This window comes from Stigmatopora argus, chromosome 16 (assembly GCF_051989625.1).
Source record: "Stigmatopora argus isolate UIUO_Sarg chromosome 16, RoL_Sarg_1.0, whole genome shotgun sequence".
In the NCBI taxonomy this organism is placed as follows: Eukaryota; Metazoa; Chordata; class Actinopteri; order Syngnathiformes; family Syngnathidae; genus Stigmatopora; species Stigmatopora argus.
Genome location: NC_135402.1, coordinates 6,508,790 through 6,534,976, shown reverse-complemented (window position 1 = coordinate 6,534,976; position 26,187 = coordinate 6,508,790). Strand labels below are relative to the sequence as shown.

The 26,187-nt window shown below is 36.4% G+C and overlaps 2 protein-coding genes across 14 annotated transcripts; one reads left to right on the top strand and one right to left on the bottom strand.

The window, feature by feature from the left end:
* Positions 1-1,542: 1,542 nt before the first annotated feature.
* Positions 1,543-17,023, bottom strand: sh3bp2 (SH3-domain binding protein 2). 13 transcript variants are annotated; one of them, XM_077623330.1, is made up of 15 exons: positions 16,701-17,021; positions 16,562-16,619; positions 12,830-12,963; positions 7,221-7,360; positions 5,719-5,821; positions 5,488-5,605; positions 5,330-5,397; positions 5,140-5,225; positions 4,992-5,069; positions 3,810-4,512; positions 3,264-3,387; positions 3,079-3,134; positions 2,707-2,782; positions 2,494-2,553; positions 1,543-2,409 (listed from the first exon to the last, which is right to left on the bottom strand). In XM_077623330.1, exons 4-15 carry the CDS (start codon positions 7,354-7,356, stop codon positions 2,284-2,286), a joined length of 1,734 nt encoding a protein of 577 aa, XP_077479456.1. In that variant the 5' UTR covers positions 7,357-7,360; positions 12,830-12,963; positions 16,562-16,619; positions 16,701-17,021; the 3' UTR covers positions 1,543-2,283. The 13 variants fall into 13 exon arrangements, with proteins under 13 accessions (XP_077479456.1, XP_077479453.1, XP_077479454.1 ...); XM_077623327.1 differs by lacking the exon at positions 12,830-12,963 and having other exon boundaries at positions 16,701-17,023; XM_077623328.1 differs by having other exon boundaries at positions 16,562-16,703.
* Positions 16,707-26,033, top strand: spp1 (secreted phosphoprotein 1). The gene is made up of 9 exons (XM_077623337.1): positions 16,707-17,115; positions 21,256-21,478; positions 22,638-22,703; positions 22,814-22,858; positions 22,929-23,003; positions 23,084-23,149; positions 23,228-23,383; positions 23,639-23,989; positions 25,322-26,033. The coding sequence occupies exons 2-9, from the start codon at positions 21,380-21,382 to the stop codon at positions 25,595-25,597; spliced, it is 1,134 nt and encodes a 377-aa protein (XP_077479463.1). The 5' UTR covers positions 16,707-17,115; positions 21,256-21,379; the 3' UTR covers positions 25,598-26,033.
* The last annotated feature ends 154 nt before the right edge of the window (positions 26,034-26,187 follow it).

The following is a 26,187-nucleotide window of genomic DNA, read 5'->3' as shown; positions in this document are numbered from 1 at the left end:
TTTACATATCGGCCTTTCATATAAGAGGTTATGTACTAAATGAATGTGAACTCTACATACTGTATTTCAATTCTCTGCATTTGCATTCATTTTCTGATATTTCTGATTTTTACTGATGAGTTCGTGATTTCTCATTTAAAAACAGTAAACGTTATAATTTTGGAGATTTTTTTATTATTATTCTGACTGACTGTTCCAGTGTATTGCTTGTTGCCAAATTTCATACTGTGTCCTTATCTAAGGATTGTACCACATCTTCAGTGATGGATGATGACTGCAGATACCCCCTGAAGCTTGTTGTGTCCCAGATTTTTTACATTCATTGGGAAAAGAAATATCTCACAAACCACTGAACAATGCTGCATGCCTTTGTTGACAGCCAACATCTTTTAATCAACCAGATGTAATGATTATTCCATCGAAAATTTACTGCATTTGTTGATAAGGAGAGTATGTTGGCACAGAACACAGCGAATGACTGAGCAATACATTGACTGTGCCACATTAATTTTATTAAATTCGCTTATTGTTGTATTATCATTTAAAAACTCACTCGAATCAAACATGTTAATACCATATTTCTATTCGTAGCAACATTTGTTCACAGAAACGTTGCAACTTGGGAAAATAAACGGTGTTTATAAATGGACAAGCTACCAATGGGTCAGCATATCCTTTGATAGAATAATTGAATAAAATATATCTATATACTGTATATATGCTGTTATACAAAACAGAATTCTATTTTTCTTTATTTCATATGCCATATTTACGTATTAGTAAACATTATTCACTTTGCTATGCTTCACTGTCAATGCAAAGTTACTGGACACCTGCTCGCTGGAAAGTACCAGACACTTCATTGTGCATGGACTAAATCACTGTGCTAAAAAACAACAACAATAATTCATTGTAATTGTTATCTTGTTTGCAATAAATTAAATTCTGCCAAGGAGACCAGTAGGGGAGGAGAGCCAGTTTGAAGCTTCCAGTGATAGCAGCCCCCACATCTGTTCCATCAATCTTTTGTTTGTTTTCAAAATAATTCCAAAGCCCTTCCATAACAAAACTGTGATTTTGAGACTAAGTGTTGTTGACAATAACAATTGTTCTGGATAGCATAGCTACACTAATTCTCCATTCACCTATTTTACAATGCGCATTAGAAGAGTTGACTTATTTGACCAATATGATATTTGTGTACAGACATTAAACCGCCCCTCCCCCCAAAAAACTCAACATCTGCATGTGCCTAACCAAGCACGACAAGGGAATCTCAAGTGTAATCTTTCCATAATCCCATTTTTTTTCACAAGGCAGTGCATTTAGACACAAAATTAAGTGTCACAGCATTTATTGTGGAATTGGTGAATTTTAACCACTAAATCCCTTCCTGATCATGCAACAAAGTGTATTTAATGTTTGAGTATCTTATCTCTGTTTATCATGATAAACGTTTCAGGACCACGGACAGCGACACTCAGTGATGATAGTTATCTTCTGAAAGAACCATGTACTACGCAACCAACCATGCCTCACCTATTCAGTCATCACAACAGTTTAATGTGAAGTGCAAATATTGCTATATGTTTCTGGGGAAGAACTGAAATCCATGTTTGTAACATATACAGTGTTTCACAAAATTATGAAAATGCAGTGATCAAAAGTAACCAAGCCTATGAAACTTTATTACAGCAACTTCTTTGAATACAAATATAAAATTAAATTAAAAAACAGCTTTTGTGCTCTCTCATTTTACTGTATCTTAAAAAATAATATTCATATTTACATTTGTGTACGCTTTTTTTTACATCTTAGCATACATCAGGAACAGTAAATATAAATATATATGTGTGGTCAGCTTTAAAAAAACGTATAAAAATTCAGCTAATCTAACACAAAAACTTAAAATACAGCATATAGCCAGTTCATTGTCAGGTTTTTTTTTTAAATATTTAAAAATGATCCACTCAAACGCTTTGGCACTTGTGTGAGGAAATATGGAAAATATATTTCTTAACAAGAACTTTCAGTGAAAAACCATATAAAAACTCAAGACATAATTTCACATTTGCCCACCATACCAATGAATAGGCAGTATTTGGAGTGGGCTTTTGGGATGATCCTTTTCATCTTGTTTTTTTCCCCTGGTTAAATGGGTTGGCTATTTAGCTATAAAAAAGGGACATGTCAGTCATTTTTCTATCTACTTCTATTAGCGCATTTTAGAGTGCTACATTGATCTAAACATTTCCAATATTGCAAGTTTTCTCTCCTTCTTGGTTAAGCTGAGTAAGGCATCTGCAGACAAAGGGAATCATGGTGAGGAAGAGGATGGGTATAGTAGTGTTCAATCAGAGATGAAAGATTGGGGAAGGCGACATCACAGTCCAGAAACATCTGATTACCCTGTGTCATAGAACATATCAAATTACACATGGAAAGTTTCAGTACAGAATTTTATATAATAGTGAACAAACTTATATTTTATACCTCTTCAAACAACCGATAGTTTCTTGCTTTTCCTACACTTGCATCCCAAACCACCAGCACCTGAAAACATTTGCTTAGATTTAATTTTTTTAACTTGTCGAGTCATTCACAGAGTAAAATTCCCAAACCACAGCTGAAAACACAGGATTTTCAAATGTTGATACTCCGTTTATATTTTGATATTTAGAAATATGAACTTCTTTGCAGTCTTACCTTGGAGGTTTTGGTTCCAGAGTTCCTGATGCCGTAAAGTCCATTTTGTGGGAAGACGGAGCTCTCCTTAAATAACCTACAAGAGAAAAGAAAAACTGTATGAAAATGTATGGCAATAAAGGCAACAAGAAATACATGAACAAATGTTATGGTGGTGGACTTTTGCCGTATTTCTGATATTCTCTTCATTCAAAAACATGATTAAAACATTCAAAATTGTTATATTTAGCAAAATACATGTCAAAGAATCTGCTCACATATTTGTTTGGTAAAAAAAGAGAATATATCGCTGAAAAATGTGTCATCTTTTAATGACAAGCTCAGCACATGTTTAATCTAAAAAATATAATTCTAAATAACTGTCTAACGTACTTTTCCACAAAAGTGGTTTCCATTGAGTCAATGAAAACGGAGTCTGGAAGATGCATCTGTGAAAAAAACCCACAATAAAAAAATGTCATCCAGTGATCATAGGGTCTGATTTTCACAATAACTTAAGCAAGAACGCTACTTCAGAAAGCAAAGAAACTCAAAGTAATGAGTTTGAACGTTCTTACATTATCATAATCTTCATCATAAATGTCTCCTTTTGTGCACTTGTTCAAGTCCTGTTCCTTCCTGAATTCCATAGCAGACGTATCTCCTGATGAACGGAAACTTTGACCTTCTGGAGCTGCTCTTCTGGTAGAAAAACACATTACACATAGCAAAACTGCTCCCAAGAAAATATATTTTTTAGTAAAAAAAATTAAATAAAAATGCTCTTGATTTATTGGTGACTTTTTAAATAGATAATGTAGTGTTACTGTCATTTCCACTTAATTGTATTAAACGTATTAACTTTCAACATGTGACTGAACCTGAAAATAATTTGTCCAGAAAAAAAACTAAGTTTCAATTGAGGTGAAGTGTTTTATTTGTTCAAGCACAGTACCCATTAGAAAGGGGAATAAAACTCATGGTAGGTCAAAGGTAAAACCTCCTTTGCCAATCCAGCTACTATATAATAGGGTACAGTAAAGTATCGTATAGAATATTATAGTATGGTACTGTAGAGTACTTAATGAATGAAATTATTTTTCTCCTGTATGAGTGAAACTTACTGGAGGAGTGTCCCCAGATGTCTCGGCTTAGGGGACAGCAATGGAGGCTTTACTGCTGGTGGAACTTTAGTTGAATTTAGACTCTTATTCTGTTGTACTTTTTGAATAAGGGGAGATCGTGGTGGGTGACTGGGTAGTGGTGGGAGATTTGAGGGTGTCCGAGTCGGTAACAGGTGTTTTGTCGTTTGCAATTTTGGAATTGAGCCTTCCAAATTTGTAGCAGTGGTCCCTGATTGGCCTAGCTTGCTGCAGATGTTGCTTGTTTGTGTGAGATGGTTGTTGATAGGAAAGAGGTCTTTTCTGGCATCACGAGAGCAGTGGTCTAATTCAGTTTGGATTGATACAGCTGATGGAGGCCTCACGCATGTTTTTCCAGTACCTGGCCCAGCCAGAGATTGTATCCTGTTTTTAGCAGGCCTTTGTGGGTTTGGGGGAGGGAGGGGCGGTGGTAAAGGAGAGGGGTGATTTTGCAGATGTGATGAAAAGGGGGGTGGAGGAGGTGGACTTTTGTTTGGGTGTTTTAGAATAGGAGGTGGTATCGAGGGAAAGCGCTTTTTGGGATTTGCACCACTTGGGAGTCCGGTATGTGATGGTACTGGAGGTGGTGGGGCTTTATGGAGAGCTAAACAAGATCCTAGATGTTGCTGGGGTATCGCTGGGACAGGAGGAGGTGGGTAAGAGGGTGGCGGACCGACGGGTCGACCTGAGGAAGTAGAACCGAGATATTCTTGTTTACATTGAATGAATAAACAGTGAATAGTCAAATGTTGTAATATACCACACAAACTTTACAGATCATGGCAATGCTTCTGAAAGAAAACATGCAGAAATCAAAGTTCGCTATCACATCTTCTTTCATATTTTCCCAAACAATAAGAACAAAATATTCAGATCCAATATTGCATTTGTGAAGGCTAAACATTGCAAACATCTATGAGTTATCCTCCATAATATATAGTTGCCACAAGATGGCAACAAAGCAATACTTAAAAACACAAGGATAGGGACAAAGCACAAATGTATAAATACATAGTATATATAAACATAAGAACACACAAAGTAAAAATAAAGGAATAGCTGTACTATTTCTACTACTACTACTACTGCACTTCTACCATTATTGTTTCAAATGGCTTCATACATTGATTTATATGCTTGTGATGAAAAAAACATTGTCCTCACCTGTACATGTTGGCACACAGTCACCATCTGGCTTCAGATAATCTTCCTCATCTTCATCGTCATCGTCTTCAACATAATCTTCATTTAGAGAGAAGAGGGTAAACCAGTGGAAAATGTGTCCAAAATCAATTTCCTCTGCATATCTTACCAGTGTCTGCATTATTGATTGAGTGTTTGATATCCAACGGCCTCTCAATGGTCCCATAAAAACTGTCGGCATCTGAATCTGAGTCACTATGGCAACAATACAATGTTATAATTGAATAACTAAAAGCAGAAGAAACATGATCCTCTCCTGCATAGATTATGGATAAGTGAAATAAGTTTAATTCTGTTACCTAGGATTATTGCACTCTTTCCTGTCATTATAATGATCAATTTCTCGCCGCAAGGACCTCATCCATCTCTGTTTCACAGCACAAAATATGAATTGGTGTTAATTTGTTGTCCGACGATTAAAGATTCAGGTTTAAATAAGGAGTGTGATTGGTCCTACCCTCCTCTCATCTTCACTAGCTGCAGAGAAATACCATGTCCTATGTTTTTTGCTGAAGTGGATCATCTTAAATGGAAAAACATTATTGGATGTTGTCTCTTCTGCTGCTCTCATCACTCTGTAGGAAGGAATAACCAGTTAACTTTATTAATTACACATTTAAAAGGTGAGATATAAATCTGAGCAGTTCCATATGAGGGTTAAAAAAACATTAAGAACTCTGTCACTGACCTATTGTAACCATTTAAAGAGAAGGCTCCCTGTGGTGCAGGAGACGTACTACTTTTAAAGTAGTACACACAGCCCTTGTGGATAATGATGTACCTCAATGGCCCTGAAAAAATGCAAATAGTATTTACTCAGTGGGTTTGTTTGGTAGACTTCGGTGTACTGTGCTGTTCAAAAATGGTGAGACGGATACAACAAGCAGCAGTTCCTCAAGGGACATGCAGTTGTGGGAGTGGTACATTCCTTCCTGTTCTGGGTTTAATCTCTGCTTCCAGCTATGTAGTATTTTCGTGCCGGGGAGGCAAGTTTTCTCGCATTTGGAGTGGTTGCCTGTTGCCAACATGATAAGCTGCTTTATCTTTCCAGGTATGGAGCCAAGATCAAGCAGTGTCAAAAGCCATGGAGTTGTGAAGTCCAGGGGAACATTAATGCCAATTTCCCTCAGCCAAGATTGATATAATGGCTGTGAGCATCTAAAAAAATTAACTCTCCAGATGGTGGTATTTTCTAAAATGCAGTCTCTGTATGGTGGGCCAGTCTAGCAGCTTTTGTGGTGAGCCCGACTGACAAAGTTGAAGTGGAAATATTTGAATACTAAGTCAGTGGTGCCTCTTGTAGCCACCTTTTTTTCAGCAAGGAGCTCCATGATTACAAATGAAAGTACAGTATCGTTGACTTAAAGCTACCAGTCAACATTCCTTTAAGAGGAGTGGAAATTGACACCCTTTGATCAGAAACCACTGACTGATTTTTGCCTTTCCAAGACTGCTTGTCTGGCCAACAGCGGCCTCAGATAAAGATGCACTGGTGACCACCAACATATAGCTGTCTAGGACATCTTCATCTCCGAGTGTCTGGGTCGAGCTGGGGCTGGATTCGTTCACTTGGACCTGAAATGCGCAGCTTTGGCAATGGATCAAACTGCCCTTACTGCATCACATATTACATTATGTGTCTCTGGCTTTAGGTGCCAAGGTTTTTGATAGGACCACAGTCTTTAACACCTCTGTGTTAAAGCCTCTACTAAGCAGGTGGGGGCCAACTTCGTCTGGTCTGACCCACAAAAGAACTTCAGAGTGTAGAGGGGCTCCTATGTTTGCATGCCAAGCGTGCCATAGGCGGTTCCATCAAGACATAAATGCTGCTCTCGTCCGACGACTAGCTATTGGCCAGACTCTTAGTATAGGCGGTATATTCACTCTGATCCAAAATAGCATCTGCTGGCCTCACCAGTTGAGCCTGTGAATGGACATCCTTTAAATGGGCTGTTCATTCTACGTACAACTCTCTGATTAGTTGCCTTTCAACAAACCTTTAGGGCAGGGTTTCAAAAGTGACATGCTTTTCAATGCAGGGTGGAGAGTGTATTCAACTTTTTTTGTACTCTAATCCAGGTAAAAATTTGGTACCTTAGGGCTTTGTTAACAATAAACTAGAGACTAAATTGTTGAATCTCCATTATGTGTGTTGTATTTGGATTTATTTTTCATAAATAATTTACTTACATCTCAGGAGGCTAAACTGGCTGGCTCCCTTCTTGTGGAGGTATCCTGCTATAGAAACGCCTCCAGGCATAGTGAGGAGATTCTGCGCTCCGATGGCTCGCATCGGTATTGGCCAGCACTCCTCAAGAGATGACATGGTTCTGCATGAAATGCAAGAAAGAGTCAAGGAATGAAAACAGAGGAGCTCAAATATTGTCAGGAGAGGAAAGACAAAAAGACAAACCATGTACTACTATTCAAAATAAGAGACAACATAAACTAGTATAGGAGATCTCAGCAGAGTCCATATCTCTAACCAAGGTAATAAAAAACTGAATTGTGGAACAGGTTTTCTGCTCCAAGCGATGTGTGCTGACAAAAATGGGTCAGTAAATGGCATTGTTTATTGAACATAAAATCTCAGATCCCGTTTGTTTGGCACAATCTTTAGACCATATTTGCAAGGCTATAAACAATGATCTCATGAATTAATTTGTACTATAGAAGTAAGAGTGACCTGTTCTGTTAGATGCCTACCTTCTGTGTTTTGAGGCTCTTCACTGCATTGCTGTCACTCAAACTATCAGCTATTTTGATTTGACACCAAATCCTTGGCACTCCAATAAACTTGTTTTTTTTGCTCTTCTTTTTGTGCTCAAGATAGTGAATTCTCACCAACTGAGAAACCTAACCTATCCATGCGCTCCCTCTCATGTTCCAGCTATGAATGGGTCTTGACTTCACCACACAAACATTATGAGTTCAAACAGGAAATATTCATGCCCTGAATCCTTTAGATGAGGTTTCTTGTAATGTGTATGTACGTGCATGTGTCTATGTGTCTGGTGAGTGCATGTTATGTCAAAATAAACATCCTAAAACAAGCCTTTCATCCTCAAATAACTTCATGGGTAACTTCCAGTTTATCAACAGACCTTAGAGATTGAAGAGTGGATAATTATGTGACATTTTTTTTGTAACCTAAGATTAACAGAAGAATTTTGAGCATGAAAAAGGTTTATCCACTTAAATTAACTTAAAGGAAATAATTGGCCAACAGTGCTACCGAAAGGATTACTTATAACACCACAGAAATAATTCAACTTAGCATCAATCTGTTAATGATTGCAGTTGTCAGGACCTATTTAAAATGTGGTCAGGATATGTATGAGTAATCTTGTGATTTTAAAGGTTGACAACTTGTTGGCCAAAAGTGATGCAGTGAGTCATTCCTCAAGAATGATCGTCATTTCTGTCAGCGGGAGAACGGTAATTCAAATAAAAGATTAAACCCTTATCATTTATCAGGGTCGAGGCGTATAAGACAAAACATGGAAGATATGTGTGCTTTCTTCTCTAGTGTCAAAGCCAATACTCTGGAATTATCAGTGTGGCATAGATTCGGGTTGTCCTGCTGCTTATCATACTGAGGGCTGGATTTCCTGTTAAACTCACTTAAATGAGAGGCTATAGGCCGAACTGGAACACAATAGTTGAGTAACACTTGTACATTTTAAATGGGAAAAAGCCTGATACTAATGTTATGTTATTATTATTTATTTTTTACTCTCTCAGGAAAGTCTGGAGCTCACACACTAATTTCGAGTTCTCAAATGAATCTACAATGGATGTTTTGTATGCATTTTCCCTCCTTGCAAGTGACTAGCAAAGAATATTCTGTACTTGGAAACTAAGTCAACCCATTATTTAATAAGAATGCATCCTTAGAACACATGTGCAAAATAAAATTAAATATTTGACTTCTAAGAGCATGCATGTGAGTAAAATCCACACACTTGCAGCCTTATTTTACTTGCTTGGAGCGACTGATTTCCTATTTTAAACTTTTCTTTTGCTGAAACATCAAAGTAAAATATACAGTGTACGAAAAATGATGTAATACAAAATTCAAGTGCTCCACAGTCACAGTATGGTGACCCATTGTGAAGGTGTGCCAGACACTATGTAAATGTTTTACCACAAGAAAGGATTTATAATACCAAATACTGTAACCAACTGTCCAGACTGAGTTAAACAAAAGTATATATATTCTATATCTGTGAAAACAATGAGGTAGAGTGTAAACGCACAAGGCAGGAAGGCAAAAAAAGATTTAACGCCCATGCTTCCCACTCATTAGACGGTCGAAACTAAAACACTTCCTGGAAATGTCTCATTTCCTAACACAAAACATTCATGTAGGAATAACTGACATGACAAAATTTCACACTATGTCAAATAATTAAATTAAGCGTAAATTTAAAAAGGCACCTCCTCATCTAGCTATTAAAACTGTTTACTGAATTAAATTAGGAAATATGCGAGAAAGTACAATGCCTTTCCCCATAAAAATATTTACCTCATATACCACAGCTGATAACACAATCATTTCAGAATAATGTAGGTGCAGTGCAAAAATGGGGGATTAATAACCACAGCTAGGAATTGGCTCATAATTTAAAATATTTCTTACACTTTAGTCAAAGCACTGGACAATTAAACAATAAATGGAAAATAATGCTAAAATGACACAAGTAGTTTTAAAAATCCCTTTCTACAGTGTAACTATTTGAGAATCAATTTAAGATTGAATAGAAAATGTAAAGGTGTGTGTCAATACATGAAAATTTTCCATTTCAAAAGTGAAACTAAAATATTACATTGAGGAAAACAAGTAATTCAAAAGGCAGGTAGCAACTGGCCCGAACAGTATTTTTCCAAGTCAATGTTTTTTATTTATTTAAATCAGGCAGTAAAATAAATAAACTGTGACAATATTTTTTTTAAATTTTAACCTACCATGGTTGCAGAAAAATCAGATAACAACTGTCTGAAAAGTTTCTACTTACATGAAATTCTTATGTTCCTGAAAACACATCTTGACACTCGGCTCTGTACTACGAACAGTTGACTTCCTCACAGATGAAACATACATGCCGGTGTCAACAATTCCCACTACAGCATCTTTTCTTGTTGGAGTGTTGACTATATAGTCAGATTGAGCAAGAATTTAACAAGTTGAGAAGAAGGCCGAAGAAGCTGACCAAGTTAAAAACAAGCAAGATGAAGGACTTGAAAGTTTCAAGGAAAATTGGAAGGTAAAAGTAAGAAGACAATATTCATTAGTTGTGTCTTCCCTGAATTCTGCAGAAGGGGTTTGAAGACCTCAAACTCTGTCACTCATTTCCTGTAGGGGCTTTCCTGTGATTGGTCAGCGGTTTCCTTCCTTCGTCTAAGTTGCAAAGTGATTGGTGCAGAATGAACTGACATGACTTATGTGTGCACATAAGGGGATGTAGAGAGATGGGGGGGCTTTCCATCCTCCTGTCAGAAACTAATTTGGTGTGAATATTTGTCCCGAAGGTTAGAAATATATGCACATACATAATTTTACATTTTAAAGTTCCTTGTTAATTAATTACCATTGCCCTTTTGACTGTAAGGGTGAAAGAACAACTGTGACTGTGGATAAGAAATTGAGCAAAGTGCACTAGTGCTCGTGCTCCATCACACAAATCACAAAATTCTGGTTTTATGGCGCCCATATCAAGAAAATAAAATTTAGTGCTATATGGACAGTATGAATGAGCTACAAAGTGTCTGTCAGGCTGCACATTTGACACTTCTGCTCTAAATTGTCCATACTGTAGATGTGAATGCGCATTTTAATGGTTATTTAGCAACATAACGTACATTCTTGACTGGAGAACAATCAGTTAGGATAGCTTGAAAGCTCGTCAAGCCAAAGTAACTGAAAATCAACACCTACTGTACATTCACACCATCACTGAGTGGAAAATGAACCCACGCTGCCTTCTCGGAAGTCAGGCAAGTGCAACATTAATCCGTCAATGACCTAGTTTTAAAATACACCTTTCTACATGTCTCTGTAACATAACTTAGTGTCAACTATATTTTAAATTCAGTTCATTTGACAAAACATGGAGCACTGTAGCTACAGGGGCAATGTTAGATAAAAGTGAATATAATGTCTGTTCTAAATTAACTAACAAACATCCTGAATTTTTTTTAATATTAATATTATACATTGTTGCTTGTACATACAATAAGGGCCATGTTTTCACAAATACTGCATCCTGCTATCACAAAGAAACACACAACTAAAACACTGACCAACTAACATTTAAGTGTGTGGCTAAATTATTTTACGTTAAGTGATGCGTACTCAGTAGTGAAACAACAAGGCCTTCTTTTTGTCTTAGCAACAGAACATCACTGACAAACATTTGTTTACTGGTAGTGGTGTTTCAACTCTATCAATACCGACTGCTGATATACTAATTGGTAAAAAAAAAAATGCCATTACTGTAAAACATCTTGTGCATTCAGATTAAAAATACTTGTAGGAAAATTTCACCCATGCAAACTGGTTTTATGTGTCTGGGTGGCCTTTCGTAGACAATATTATCTGAAACCTGGTTTCCTGTTGTGGTTTCGCATTGGTCTTGAAAGGATTGGACATTTAGTGTGTATGTGTGTTGGCAAGGTTGCACATACATATTGGTCTTGGAAATAGGTGTTAGGTAGGGTTATTGTTTTATTTTCATTCTGCCTGCAAAGGAATGAATTACTATAATTTCAAAACCAAGAGGTAAACAGAGTTGCAACAGGTTTTTTTTTTCCAGTCACAGGTTTCTGTCATCTGTTAACAGTACGGTTTGATATGTGGCAATTATGTGATTTGACAGTTAAGCCAATCCTTTAATTTAGATGATGCACACAATGGCACAGACGTTGTTTTGTCAAGGCCTTGAAAATTAAGGTGTTGATATCACTAATTTAGCAAAAGCCAACATTTGGCTACCTACAAAAACGTTTGGCTATGGCATTAGAGTAGTTATAGTTTATTTGAACTTTTTCATGCAATTGTTTAAATGTACAACTCAACTGACATCCACATTTTAACCACAAAAAGAAGTACATAGTAATGTTCAAACTTCCAATGACCCTGTTTTATATTTCCTCATCACTAAATGACCTTTGTACGTAAACAGAACAGATTAATATCAGCTAAATTGGGGAGCAAAGGATTGTGAAGATTTATGTACAATAATTTTTGACTAAAAAGGTGCATCACACCCAACAAATTGTTTAAAAGGAAATTTCTGCACACCAAAAGACTTACACCTCATTAGACTGTAAAAATCCATAAATAATATGATGGACTATAATCTGAATGGTTAAAAAATTGGGTAAAAAGTGGTGGTTTATTGCAAAATAAGGTGGTAGCCTTATCTCAACCACTTATTCTTATAAACAACACAGGGATTTTGGAGCCTCTCCCAGCTGACTATTAAACAGGAGGTGGAAAAACAGCCCCTAACTCGTTGCATGCCAATTGTAAATAAAGTTGCGTTGATTATCACTCTTATTATCAGTATTTTAAATGTGTTATTATAAGTTTAACGTGCAAAAGTGTCAAAAGACATACAAACATTTTTTTTTACATAAACATGCAAAATCCTTAAATAAAAACATTTGCTTGACTCTAAGAAATGAACATTTTGCAAGAATTAGGGTTCAAGTATTAAAGAAAATGGAAGTGGATAGGCTAAATGTCCTCATAAAACAAGATACTTAATGAGATTTCAATATTTAAGGCAACTTACCCATTTAGTGTAGTGTCAGTTGTACGGTTCCTTTGCTTGTACCATTGCAGCTCTCAGTCCTGCTCCACTTCCAGTCAGTTCACTTCCTGACACGAGTTTTTTTTAGAGCTACTGTGCACAATGTTGGAGACAGCCTCCATTCAGCCACAAGACAAAATAGCTATGGGTTTTAGTCAGATGGTTAAAGAATTACATCAACAAAAAAAGCAGGTTCCGTTGAATGCCTACATTTCTAATACATGTGTGTCGGTTTGACAGGAGCCAGGCTTAAGAACTCACTTCCCCTTTAGAGAAAACTCCTTCAAACATCTGGTCAGCAATTACGTCATAAATAGCCTTGGTGCAAGCTTCAATTGAAATGGCCCTGAACGTGAACTTTAAACAATATTTTTTTTAAAATTAAAATGCATTCATTGATTTTGTTAGCCGCTTATCCTCACAAGGGTTGCTGGGGGTGCTGGAGCCTATCCCAGCCAACTACAGGCCCCAGGCAGGGGACACCCTGAATCGTTGGACAGCCAATCGCACGGGTAGATTAAAATTGATTTGTTATTTTCAATTTCTAACAATAGGCTAAAAGGATATAGTATACTGCTGATATATACATACATTGTCTACTGTGGTGCATTAAATGTGTACTTTATAAGCAATGCACCTCTTTTGAGAGATTCTTTTGATTAATAATGATAAAAAACGAGTACAAAATGCATAACCTTTGCAATGATTGTTTCAAAAGGAAGGCAGGTGAATCCTCAGCATCCTTTCCTGATTCAAGTTGTTCATGTGCATAAATATTTTAAACTTATGTATTCTGTTTTGACTTTATGGCAACTCCATAGAAGTTGCAGCACAAAGAACTTTGAACACCTTCCATTGAGCTTGTATCCTGCAAAAGAGCCTGTCTTTCAGGCATAATGGCAGTTTCGTTAGAGGGACGCAGAACAAATAAGATTGTGGTTTCAGAAGTGGAACACATGCACACTATTGACCAGTTATTTATTATAGTACAAACAACTTTATTGGACACGATTATCGGAAAACGAAAATGCTTCTTTTTGTTGAGGAGAATGCAATTGTTTTCCCTGTAGTGACAGAAAGAGTGTCCAACATGTGCTGCTAAGTCTCAACCCCCGCTTCTTACAGAGAACAATACACACTGCACCATTTTTAGCTATCACAGGAAATGTGTCAAACCACAACAGCGACAGTGAGCGGACTCATGCTTTCCTTCTGTGTTGTGCTTTTTCCCCCTTTTCTTCCCCCCTTAATGCCTTTACTTGTTAATCTATTAATTTTGATAATCCAAATTAGACCATGCTTTGTTTTTAGCATATATACTATTTATAACTGAGTATGAGTCCCTCATTCCAACAATGCTTTGAATTTAATAATATATACATATATATATATACACATATATACATACGCACGCACACATATATATATATATATATATATATATATATATATATATATATATATATACACACATATATACATACGCACGCACACATATATTATATATATATATATATATATATATATATATATATATATATATATATATATATATGTATATATATATGCGCGTGCGTGCGTATACGCGCGTACGTGCGTATACGCACATACGCACGCACATATATATACATATGTATATATACATATATATATACACATATATACACATACATATACATACATATATACATATACACACATGTATGTATATATACATATACATATATATACATATATACATATACATATATATACATATGTATATATACATATATATATACATATACACACACATATATACATATATACACATATAGATATATACATATACACATATATACATATACACACACACATATATACGTATACACGTACACACGTACACATATATATATATATATATATATATATATATATATATATATATGTGTACGTGTGTACGTGTATATATATATAAAATCCATTATTATATATTTCTTGTGTACTCTACAGTTCTACTGTACTACCATTTAAAATCCTGATTTGCCTTCGAGGACTGATGCCGCCCTCTAGTGGGACATTTCAGTTTGATGTCAGTAGAATTTAACATTAAATACATTCTGTATTTCACAATCAACGGCGACGTGTGGTGGAGATGCTTAGATACTGCAGTGTGTCCACCAGACGATTGTCAAGCATGTAAGTAAGATTGGCCTTGACAAGAACTGAGCCGCCTGAGCTATTTGTTTGTCTGTTTTTAGAACAGAGACAAACTAGGAATGTTAAAGGATGCAAAAGAAAAACCAGGGGAGAACAAGTGAATATGAAAAATGTTTTTTTCTTCTGTACCATACTGAAAGGGTACACACATGGGGACTCGGTTGCTGCCTGTTCCCAGGTCCAGACATTTTGAGTGTATATTTAGTCCCTTTCTCATCTCACCACTGTAAAATCCCTGGCACCTTGACTAGAAAGTTTTTGTGCTTTTTTTGTATCTCAGAGAGAAAAAAGACACAGCTGTCTCAACTTTGTTATGCGTTATGAAACTGCTATGGATCACAGACATGTAAAACAAATGCATAAAAATATGAACGTGCATTATGTATAGATTTTTTTTCTTTTTATGTATGAATAAATTAAAGTACTCAGAAAAAAACACGCAATTACTGTAAGAAACTGCTGGGTGAAAATGGTTTAAGCATGCTCAAATATTCAGATTATCCTCTTTTGCATGTTACAAGTGGTAAAAACACCAGAAAAAAATGATAATTTTGAAGACATGCCCACTCACTTAACCAAAAAAAGAGTTTCAATTTAGCTTTACATTCTACGTTCTAAATATTATTTTATTCATCTATTTTCTCTAACTCACAAGCATTCTGTAATAAAACATATTCTTCTTTCATGCCTTAAAAAACAATGTCAAGTATGGATAAGTACAATACTTATTTCTAGTTTTGAAAAGAAGGATGCACTGTTTGAAGAGTATTATTTATAGCGCAAAAGTTGACTGTGGGAGATTTATAAAATGACAAAATCAGCTGGTTTCAGAGGAAATCAGCTGTATAAATAAACCTTATTCATCATACAAATTTTGAGAAGTGCCAGACCACTTCATGCTCTTAAATACCTAAGTAGAGGAAAGAATTGGAGACTTACAGTTTACACTAACTGCAGATCCACATTACCTGCCAGAACATCAACTAACTTAGTCATTTTTTTCTTCTCTATTGTTTCTCATGGCCCTAGCCTAGAGTCACTCCAAGGAAATGCCCATATAAGGTCAGTTTCCTTTGCCATAGTGGAGGGCCTCTTCATAGGGAGTGTCAGCCTTGACTTTGCGGTCATCTGTAATTATGCTTGGCTGATCCAACGAGAGACAGATGAGTGCTAGTTCCGAAGCAGTTACTTTTCCTAAAATGTTTCAAATTAGAGCTGGAACACGCGTGCATAAACATGTAATCACATGCTCACATATGCAAAGTATGTTTAAAACCATATGCAGTACAATCTTGCATAACATTGTCTGGACATGTTTCTGCTTAAGCACATACAGGATCGTGAATAGGATGTTAAAATAAAATCACTATAAACACAAACTTTCATTTATATGCTGACATTATTTTGAAGAAAAAAAACATCCTCAATTTTACTTATTGTGTACCAGCCTGTGAAGTTTTTATCTATCAATTAGCTGAAGTCAAGAAACAAATAAACTACTGAACATGTACTTACATAAGCTGAGTATGTTGCATTCACTGCCCCGCCCCCAGAAAGATTCCGTTGATCTAAGCTAAAAATATTACAAACGCTAACATCAGTGGGTGCTGGGGTATTTTGGTCCAGTAGTGTGTCTGATATACATGCTCCATACCAGATGATCACTGACTCTGGCCCACTTGGTCTTTTTTCCAGGTCTATCTCATCCAACTCACCTGAGTCAAACGATCAATTACCCAGCAATTAGACAAATACGCTCAGGGAGCAGGCTTCTGTCTTAGCAGCCCAATTCAAAGTATTGCCATATTTCTGGCTTTTGCAACATTTGACTATTGTTTTTTCATCACCTATGTTTCAAATCTTAGTTAAGTAAACTACTAATCTGTTATCAAGTATCACAACATTCCTTTCCTAACAGTCTGATGTATGGTGACTGCTGATCTGACTGTTTCCTCTTGGTTGGATTGTGGTCAATGACTACAATATTGTCCCCCCTTTCATGATCTGTTCATAATTATAAAACAGTATAAACAACTCAAACCAAGGGGCAGCACGCTGACCAGTCAAGGGTAAGTCCCAAGTCTAACGGTCATTGTTTTATAGTAATTTCCCAGAAAAGCTATACACAATGCTTCCAGGTTTGCTGAGTTCAGAATTGGGTTTGCGGGTTATACTACTTGTTTTAAAAAAAGCACTACTCGGACATATTGAAAACAAATAGAAGCTATCACATAATGATATTCAGAAATTCTACAGCTGACAAATAAAAGGTTTAAAATTTGTTACCAAGGCTTTTTTGAAGTGCGGGCATGGGCGGCATAATTGTTTATATAAGTGCATCTACAGGTTGAAAGGCTGAAGCCACCACACTATTTTAGGGTTACAATTAGATGCACACATCCCCTCTGTGGTCAAATTTTTTTTGGGAAGCTATTCATCAACTAAATTGAAAATCCAAGGTGGATTTACATCTGAATGCAGAGCTGTGATTATAATCTATTGAAACATATTGTATTCATATATTGAATCCTGCTTATCTTTAATATTGTGTTCATAACCATATTGTGCTACAAGTATGTTAATATCTTTGCTTGATTGATCTCTTTAGATATTTTATTATTTTATATCTGTTATTTTTTGTACTAGTTTTCCTCCAGTTATATTTGGGACCAGGACCACAATGAAGGGGTTTTCCTCACTGTGACTTTCAATGTTTTTAATGCTGGCTTTGAGGGCAAAAAATAATCAATGTGAAGATTTTGCATTGCTAAAGTCCGCAGTGAAGATGTGAGAGGTTACTATGTGTCCCTGTGTATAACATAAATGTAAGAATCCTTAGAGCTTTTTTTCATAGATTTCGGGAAACGTATCTCTTCATTCCCCATTGCTCTTTTCCCCAACTTTTTTCAAGCGCGTAAAAGTCTGGTTTGAGTCTACCCACAACATGACCACAGTGGCCATCTTTTCAGACACAAATAACACATGCAGCCCCTCTGCGCCACACCCTGAAACAAAAATAGTGTGAACTACAGAGCACATGCGAGTGTGACATTTTTTTGCTATTTCAAAAGAAAAATCAGCCATAATGAATAATGCATACATTATTTTAAAATGACACAAAACACACTTACATTGACAAATGATTAGTATTCATTCCATCAGTAAGACCAATTCAAAAGATTTTGTGCGATGTATATTTTGTTGTATGAGCCTGAATCATTTCAAAAACCTTTCACAGATGAGTTAGCAACAGTGTCTTCCCAATAAGTAGTAAACTGCACAGAAAAACAAATCCACATTTTCCAACCAATAATCCTCTCTACAAAATCCAGTCACAACCACAACTATGAAGACCACACCCTGGTGAATCAAACGAAACATTGACTTGAATTGAATGCTTTTTATTGTCATTATACAAGTATAATGAGATTTAAAAATGGAGTGCAGAAGTTTTACAAAGGCATTTCATCTATATATTCTTTGTAAAACAAAGCCATTTCACATTTTTAGCACTTAACTCGAAGTGTATTGTACCTTAAATGTTCACTAGGGACCAATTCTGATTGATAAGAATAAGTACACCCTTTACATTGACATTTTATTTTTGCGCCTGCTGCCAGACAAATAAGTTCCTAACGTTAATAACAACCTTGAGAACAAATGCAAAGCTTGTCTGGAACACTTGCCAAAACCACAGTTCTGAGCGGAGAAGTTTGATAACTCCACACAAAGTATATAATTCCACTCTCATCAAGTGCTACATAATTTTAGAATGTAGGCACTGCTCTAAAATGAGAGAAATTCATCACCATTAAATAAATTGTAGATAATTTTAAATTAAGCAATCGAAATAGTACATGTAAAAAGCAATGCGGCCAATCATCATAATAGCAAAAGGGCTCTATTTTTGTGACAGGCACAAAAAAGGTCTAGGCTAATCACGATTGGGCATGGTTATGCAGGTTTATCTAAAAGAGGGTGTTTTGTACTCTGTTGGTGTCAAACATTTACAGCCATTGATAGTAGCTGATATGTTTTTAGGTGGCACTCTGTGGGGAAAGGTGTGCGGCAATCATTGTATAATTCAGAATCTACGTGGGCACTCTCACAAAATGATCTAGTGCACCGGAAATATCTCCAGCTGGTCAAAAAGCTTGTCCAAACTCCTGTTGTTGACCGTGGCAGACATGACATGGATTCTGCCATCATTGTGGTGTTTTTTGATCCTTGCTGCTTGTTATAGAATGCAACCGCTTTCTGACAGTACTGTATACTTTTCTGTTCTTTAACAAAGCACGCACCATAGTAAAAACTCCTCTTGCAAATTCTTTCGTCCATAAAGTTTTTTTTCTTCTCCTATCAACGTGGTTTAATCACTGTGGTCTTTAAAGGTTGTCATGATGAATAATTTACATTATACATTATAAATATTCAAAATAGGATGAGTTGACTTAACACAGAAACAGATTCTGGGCTATAATGTTTTAAAATATAATCTTGTAAACCCTCTCAGATAAATTGACCACAATATTGGACCGATATTCAAGTTGACACTTAAGACTTTTAAACTTTTGTAGAGCAAGTTACTATTTTTGGTAATTAAAAAAATAGCAAGTATTATAAAAACTGAAATTATTATGCTCCACATAATACTCGTAAGATGTTTTTTTTCATTGTATTAAACTTATTGATTATTAATCGTATCTTTCTCTGGTTTTAAATACCCTCAATGACAATCAACTGCTTGACACCATCTTTGGAAAAACATTAAGGGGAAAACATGACAAACAGATGAACATGTGATCATGAAGCATGCATATAACTCTGTTCCATTCTTTTATTAGCAACAGTGAGTAAACCAGACAGTACTCCATTTACCACAAAAACAACGGTATAGCTGTTGAATCAATGATTCACTCCCCTTATGCCTCCACATGAATCCAGACCGAACGATTGCTGTCCACCTCCCATTAGTATCACAGAAATATGACTATGATTTCAATGTTTGCATTTGGCAGTTGCTGTTGGACTAAGTAACATTCATGCAATAGCTAATAATACTGATAATAACAAAATCAATCAAATAGGAATAAGTTACAAATACAAATAAATCCAGTATGTATTAGTAGTTGGTAACGATGGAGATGTAACTCTTGTCCTCCAGTCCGTGAAATTTAATTATGATTACCAGAATAACATGCCTCAATAGAAACTCAGACAGTATAACTTACCTAACCAGACACAGAGAGAACATCACCCACTCGCCCAACTGTCATGGGAAAATTGGGAGAGGTAGTAATGATGACGGCAGATGTATGTTTTCTTAGTATTTGGTCATACATTTATGGGCTGCTCCTGTCACTTTGAGTTTTGGGTACATTTGTGTCATTTTGTACAACCTTCGCCCAATCAGTCAACAAGAGGATGTCTTGTAAATCCACCATTTGATTAGTTCACTGACAATGTAATAGTGAATTTGTTCAACTTCCATGCAGGCACCATGGAGTCAGTTGTGTATCATGTTTAGGCAATAACTTTAATGAAAATCAATTCAATATGCAGACTGTGTAATTTAGCAAAGTGTGGCTTTAAGCCTTGTTCGTGATTGTGTACCGATTTACGCAGTGTATACTATACACAGCTAATGTAATTTAGATCCACTTTGACAGACACTTGACTATAATTGCAGGTCAGAAAAGGAGCCTTTACCACCCACATCAATTAAGACTCTTTAATCTTAATAATGCTGTGAATGTTAGCCTTGAATAATGAGACTCCAGATTGTGTCTATAACTTTGAAAACCTAATTTTATATCTTAAAATATTACACATTCATGCTGACCAGCCAACATGTTCCAATTTAACAGAATATTGGATCGAGGTTCTTAAATGATAATATGGACTTGTCCTTTCTGTGATTTTTAACTTAGTTATTCATACGGGATATTTTTGCAGAAAAATGGGTAACACCATCACAATCTGGTGATTCTCTTCAGTTGAAAATTTGAGATGAATCAGCCTGTTTTTGCAGACAAATTGTCAATTATCCCACATGAGCCTCAAATGTCCTTAGTTAGACATGTTTGTGTCTGTCAGGAAGTTGAATCACTGTCATAGCACTTGTTGGTGTTTTTCTTTTTTGTATCTGCATCCCGCCAAAGCCTGTCCTTAGAGTAACTTAATTCTCTGTATGTGCATATGCATTTTAGCCCCCACACCACAAACCAAAGGAAGAGTGGGGGAGACAGACAAGAGGTGGACCACGCTATGGTTTACCCCATGACATCACAGTCTCCGATCTGATTGGCTGGTGACAGAAGCGTACGTATTTAAATGCCAGTAAAGAGACTGCAGGAGCATCACAGGGCAGCGCACAGCATCCAGAAACATATCGGATCAAACCTCATCTGTCTTCCTGCTACTCCAAAACTGGTTAGTCCAAGTTCATATTTGGCGAATGTTGACTGCAATAAATGTTTGTGGGGGGTTGAGTTTTGATTAAAGCAGAGCCTGTATTTAATGACTACAAAAACACATGGAAAGTAAGCATTAGTTTTAGATGGAATGTATTACTTTGTACATGTTATTGGTACCCAGCATGTAGTTTGAGATAACTGCATTCCATTTGAGCAATGTGTGTAAATCCTAATTTGAAAAACAATTTATTCTGTGAATGTGAGAAGTTAAGATACCTTTTTTTATGACAGGACCACTCTAATTCAACATGTTAAGTGTCTGGTAGATAATTCCTTGACTTGTTGGGAATTAAAAAAAAAAGACAACTATAAAAGTGAGAGGCAGTTGAGCGGCAATAGATTACTAGGCACGGTTTTGGAATGATATGTTAGTTTTTTTAGATGGGATGTATGTTTCTGCTTGTGTGTGGACGTGGGTGGAACCCTTGGCCATTTCAGTTGTTCCCATATTTTTGGGGTTTGTGGCGGAGGTATTTTAACTTGCAATTTAACTTTTTTTGCAGCATTTGCAACACAGACACATAATTGGTAAATTATACATAAGTACAAACCAAATTATTCTGTTTTTCCTTCTGTAAAGTGATAATATTGAAATTACAAAAACAAAACGACCAGTATCGGGAGTGATCTGAGTCTACAATTAGTCATAAAGTCATAAAATGGCAATACATGATGTACTTTCAAAGATATACTATGTCACAAGCTTTGAGAAAAACTTTGAGCCACTAAATGACAGGTATAATAACATTTGGTTGAAGAACATTTATTTGAAAGTTGAAATTATTAGTTATTTTTCCATCTCTAGAAACTAAAACCGATGCTTAATTGTTAGGAAACCTTCTGAAGACGTTGTGGACGGTGTGATATTTTTTTATACTGTAATTTTATAGTCTTCAAACCAAACTTGTGAACTACACTTGAATCATATCATGTGTATTCTAACAATCCTATAATCTACAAAACAGGTGATTTTTCCTTAGTGGTGACTGAGAAAATGTCCCATGTCCATGAATGATCACTTAAAACTAATTCTGGTTCACTACCAATACTTTTTTGCATTAAAAACACATTATATTTAATTGTTTTAACATCAGTTCATGTTTTTTCCCTTTCAGACAACCGACACCATGAAAGTGGCATTTGTTTTTGTTTTACTCTTTGCTGCAGTTCTCTGCCGACCAGTGAGTAATTTCATTGTGTTAATTTTTTAAAAATTATTTCAACTAGAGTTTGATTGCATTAAATTTGTCTTCGTTCAATTTTGTAGTCATCATCCATGTCTGCTTTTTAGGCAAGAAAATTTTCTGACAGTTCTGCAGAGAGCTCTGAAGAAGTGGTGAGTGTGACTTTTAACCGACAGATGCGCAGATTGAGACGTCCAGAGTGACCATTTGTTTTGTCCACAGGTCAGACGACCTGCATCTTCACTCTTCAGGAAAAAGATGGCCGAATTGACTCGACTCCGTGTGGCACCATTTAGGGTACGACTTTATTTCATGCTTATTTGCATAAATAAAACAATTAAAACCACATCAGCTAATTGTTGCCATTGTTTTTGCAGCTTTTTCAGAATTTTTTCGCACCCTTTACTGCTGGTTCAGATGAAAGCACAGACAGTTCCAATGACGTAAGATATAAAAAAAGCATTTAAATCCTAATATATCTCACCAGAACTATGGATTTTGATTTCTGCATTTTTTTGCAGAAGGCAGCAGTCGAAATTCCATCTTTTCTCAACTTTGAGACGACAGATGATGCTGCAACTGACACGCCCTCTGTCGACAACCAAGATGAACCCAGTAAAGACAGCGATGATGATGATGATGATGATGATGACGATGAAGATGAATCAGAGGAAAGTGTGAGTATATAGTTTAAAAAAAAATAGTCTACAAAGTCCATAAATTACATTTACTGGTTTAACAGTGGCCCTGACCAGGTACTTCAAATTGAATGAATTAATCTTTTTTTTTTATGAATCCTTTTTAACAATAATAGAAAATTCAGTTATTAAACAGTTTTTTGCTCAACAAGCACTGCAACAATGACCATATTTTTCCAACGGGCACTTCCAGGGACCTCTCCTTTGACACCGGGATGTAATTTGTCTCTCCAGGATAGTGAAGAAGATGAGGAAGATGAAGAAGACAGCTCAGAATCCGGTGAATCTTCCACTGTAGCTCCTGAAACAGTGACCCCTGTAGTTGGGACCGACGAGCCCCAGTATGAAACTACCGAGGACCCCCTGTTGCCCACAATTGTCACAGACACAGATTCAGGCCGTGGTGACAGCATGGGAGGATACCCCAGCGAATACAAGAGCTATGTCTACCCGGAGGAGAAGACCTATCACAAGGCTCCTTCGTCTTACAAATCCTATGAATATGTTGACAGTGGGAAAAAATCGGGTTATGACATGCCCATTAACAATGAAGTGGAGAAGTCACCAGAGATGTACAAGAGTGAGGTCAGTGGGAGTTATAATTAAATTTAAATGCTCTTATGTATTGGGTTGAATGCTATTTAAAAGCTATTTTTACAGACAATCATATTCGACTCTTATGCTTCGTTTTCAAGTCCTGGTGGTTTAATTTTCATACTATTTGAAAGAAAGAGCAATGGAAAATGAGTGATTATGTTTATGGGACCTCAATATCCTGCTTGCTATTTTTAGTCCATTCCAATTGTGTTTGTGGTATAAGATGAATACATTCCCCATAATCCAAATGTGGTGCTTTGTGATCAGTGCTAAACTGGAAGGATGGAGGAAGGTTGTCAAATTTTAGTTTCTATTAGCAACTCTGTATCATCATTGCATTAAATGATCACTTTCCCCAGTCAATCAGACTTCAGGGTAACCTGGCTCACATTACCTAGGACCCTCAACAGCACGTGTTTTATGAAATATGAATGGATAGATGACAAAAACAGCAATTTTTGGTACTTATTTTACTCTGCAATGGATAACTCAGACCGGTAACACATGCTTTTACAGTACAACATTTTCTTGAACCTCTCAGACCACCATAGTTGTTGCGTGTGTTCTGCAAAGCCAAAGTAAGCCCATTTTGCAAAACCAGTAATGCCTCGGGCGAAAACTTTCAAAGGGGGGAAAAATACAGTAGTCAAAATAGTCAGAGGCATAATTTAAGAAAATCCTAATTACAGAGTTTCAACAGGCATTTTGACATTGCCGGATAGTCAATCTTTTTCAAATATGCAGTGTTCTTTCTTTTTTTTAGTTTAAAATGCCTCTACTTGGGGGCGATGATACAAAACTCTCCAAAAGCTTCTAAAACATCTTGTTGTATTTTTCAGGATTGCATCTTGTCTTTTATTGCAATAATTCATTCTACCTAGCTTGGCCCCTCGTCTCCAGTTTGAAAAAAATAAACATTATAGATGCGCACCCTCTCATAAACATGCTTATATGTGGGAAATTACACTATAGATATTCAGACTTTTTTTTTTACTTGTCGGTGAGTCCACTGATTACAAGCGTCCCATTTTACAGCGAGCGCGTACAGCAGGAATTTTGTAAAAATAGCTTTCAGAAAATACAGTTCTGAAATGAGCCACCGGCCTTCAGAGAAAAATTGGCAGCCCAAAGCAGCACTTAACCTTCAGTATAATCAAAGTGATGGTCCATGTCTAGTTCTGGCAGCTTTTGTATGTACTTTAGCATGTAATGCCATAAATGTCCTCAATTGCACCTTTCATTCAAACAACTGCCACATTATGTCGTGCAGCAAGTTGATATTCATTTTGCAGCTCATAATGATGCTCTTCTTTGCTTCAGAGTTACCAGAAACACTCTGAAATGATGGAAGAAGACACCAGCACTCCTGAAAACCAGGAAGTTCTGCCAGAGGAGGAGGAAAATGCAGGCACAAGCGACAGTGGGAGCTCCGCAGATGTGGACGAACAGGAAGCCGAGTCTGAGGAGACGGATGCCACCCCTGAAGCGGCCGACAGCGATTCAGATGAGAGCGAGAGCTCGGAGAGTGACTCAGATGAGCAGGAAGTTGACCCTGAGAACACCACTGACATGCCTGTGGTCATCACCGCCAAATAAATCAAAGTGCGGTGGTTTGCATTGGTACGAGTCCACGCCACATTTAGGAGCAGTCTGTCCACTCCTGAGACACTTTATACGGCAAGGACAATGCAGAAAACAAATACATATTTACAATCAGTTATTCACAGAGTTCAAAGAATATTTCAGATGATATTGGCCCGTCTTTGTCTGATTATGTTTGGTATGTTCTGCTAAACTCAACCCAATTGGCAATCTAGAAGAAAAAACAAATATTCCAGGTGAGACACATTTTCATCCAAATGTATTATCATCTCAGCATTTGTCTCACATGGGGTTTAGCTTGTTGCTAACTATATTCCAGAATGTGCTGTCCTCAGTCCTCAATTACACAACATGAGGATTCTTCCTCATGTTCACTGTAATGTATAATTTTGTACCATTTCTAAAATATAAATAAAATTATTTTACATAAGTCTGCATACAGCATTTTCTTTTTTTTGTGGTCAAATCTCAAGAATTGCCTCTGAAAGTCATTTTTCACAAATGGGAAACAAATTGAATCAATACATTGGTGAATCATATGTCAAAAAGCACCATATAGTCAATCTTTTAACATTTATAAACAT

Bases quoted from the DNA above. Each gene is read 5' to 3' on its own strand.
- sh3bp2 (XM_077623323.1), bottom strand. From the start codon at position 10,134: ATGTATGTTTCATCTGTGAGGAAGTCAACTGTTCGTAGTACAGAGCCG. The intron at 5,226-5,329 runs GTAACAGAATTA...TTGTTGCCATAG, and splicing joins AAAGAGTGCAATAATCCTAG to TGACTCAGATTCAGATGCCG. The intron at 3,135-3,263 runs GTAAGAACGTTC...TTTTTTTCACAG, and splicing joins ATGATGAAGATTATGATAAT to ATGCATCTTCCAGACTCCGT.
- spp1 (XM_077623337.1), top strand. From the start codon at position 21,380: ATGCCAGTAAAGAGACTGCAGGAGCATCACAGGGCAGCGCACAGCATC. The intron at 22,859-22,928 runs GTGAGTGTGACT...TTTTGTCCACAG, and splicing joins CAGAGAGCTCTGAAGAAGTG to GTCAGACGACCTGCATCTTC. The intron at 23,990-25,321 runs GTCAGTGGGAGT...TCTTTGCTTCAG, and splicing joins CAGAGATGTACAAGAGTGAG to AGTTACCAGAAACACTCTGA.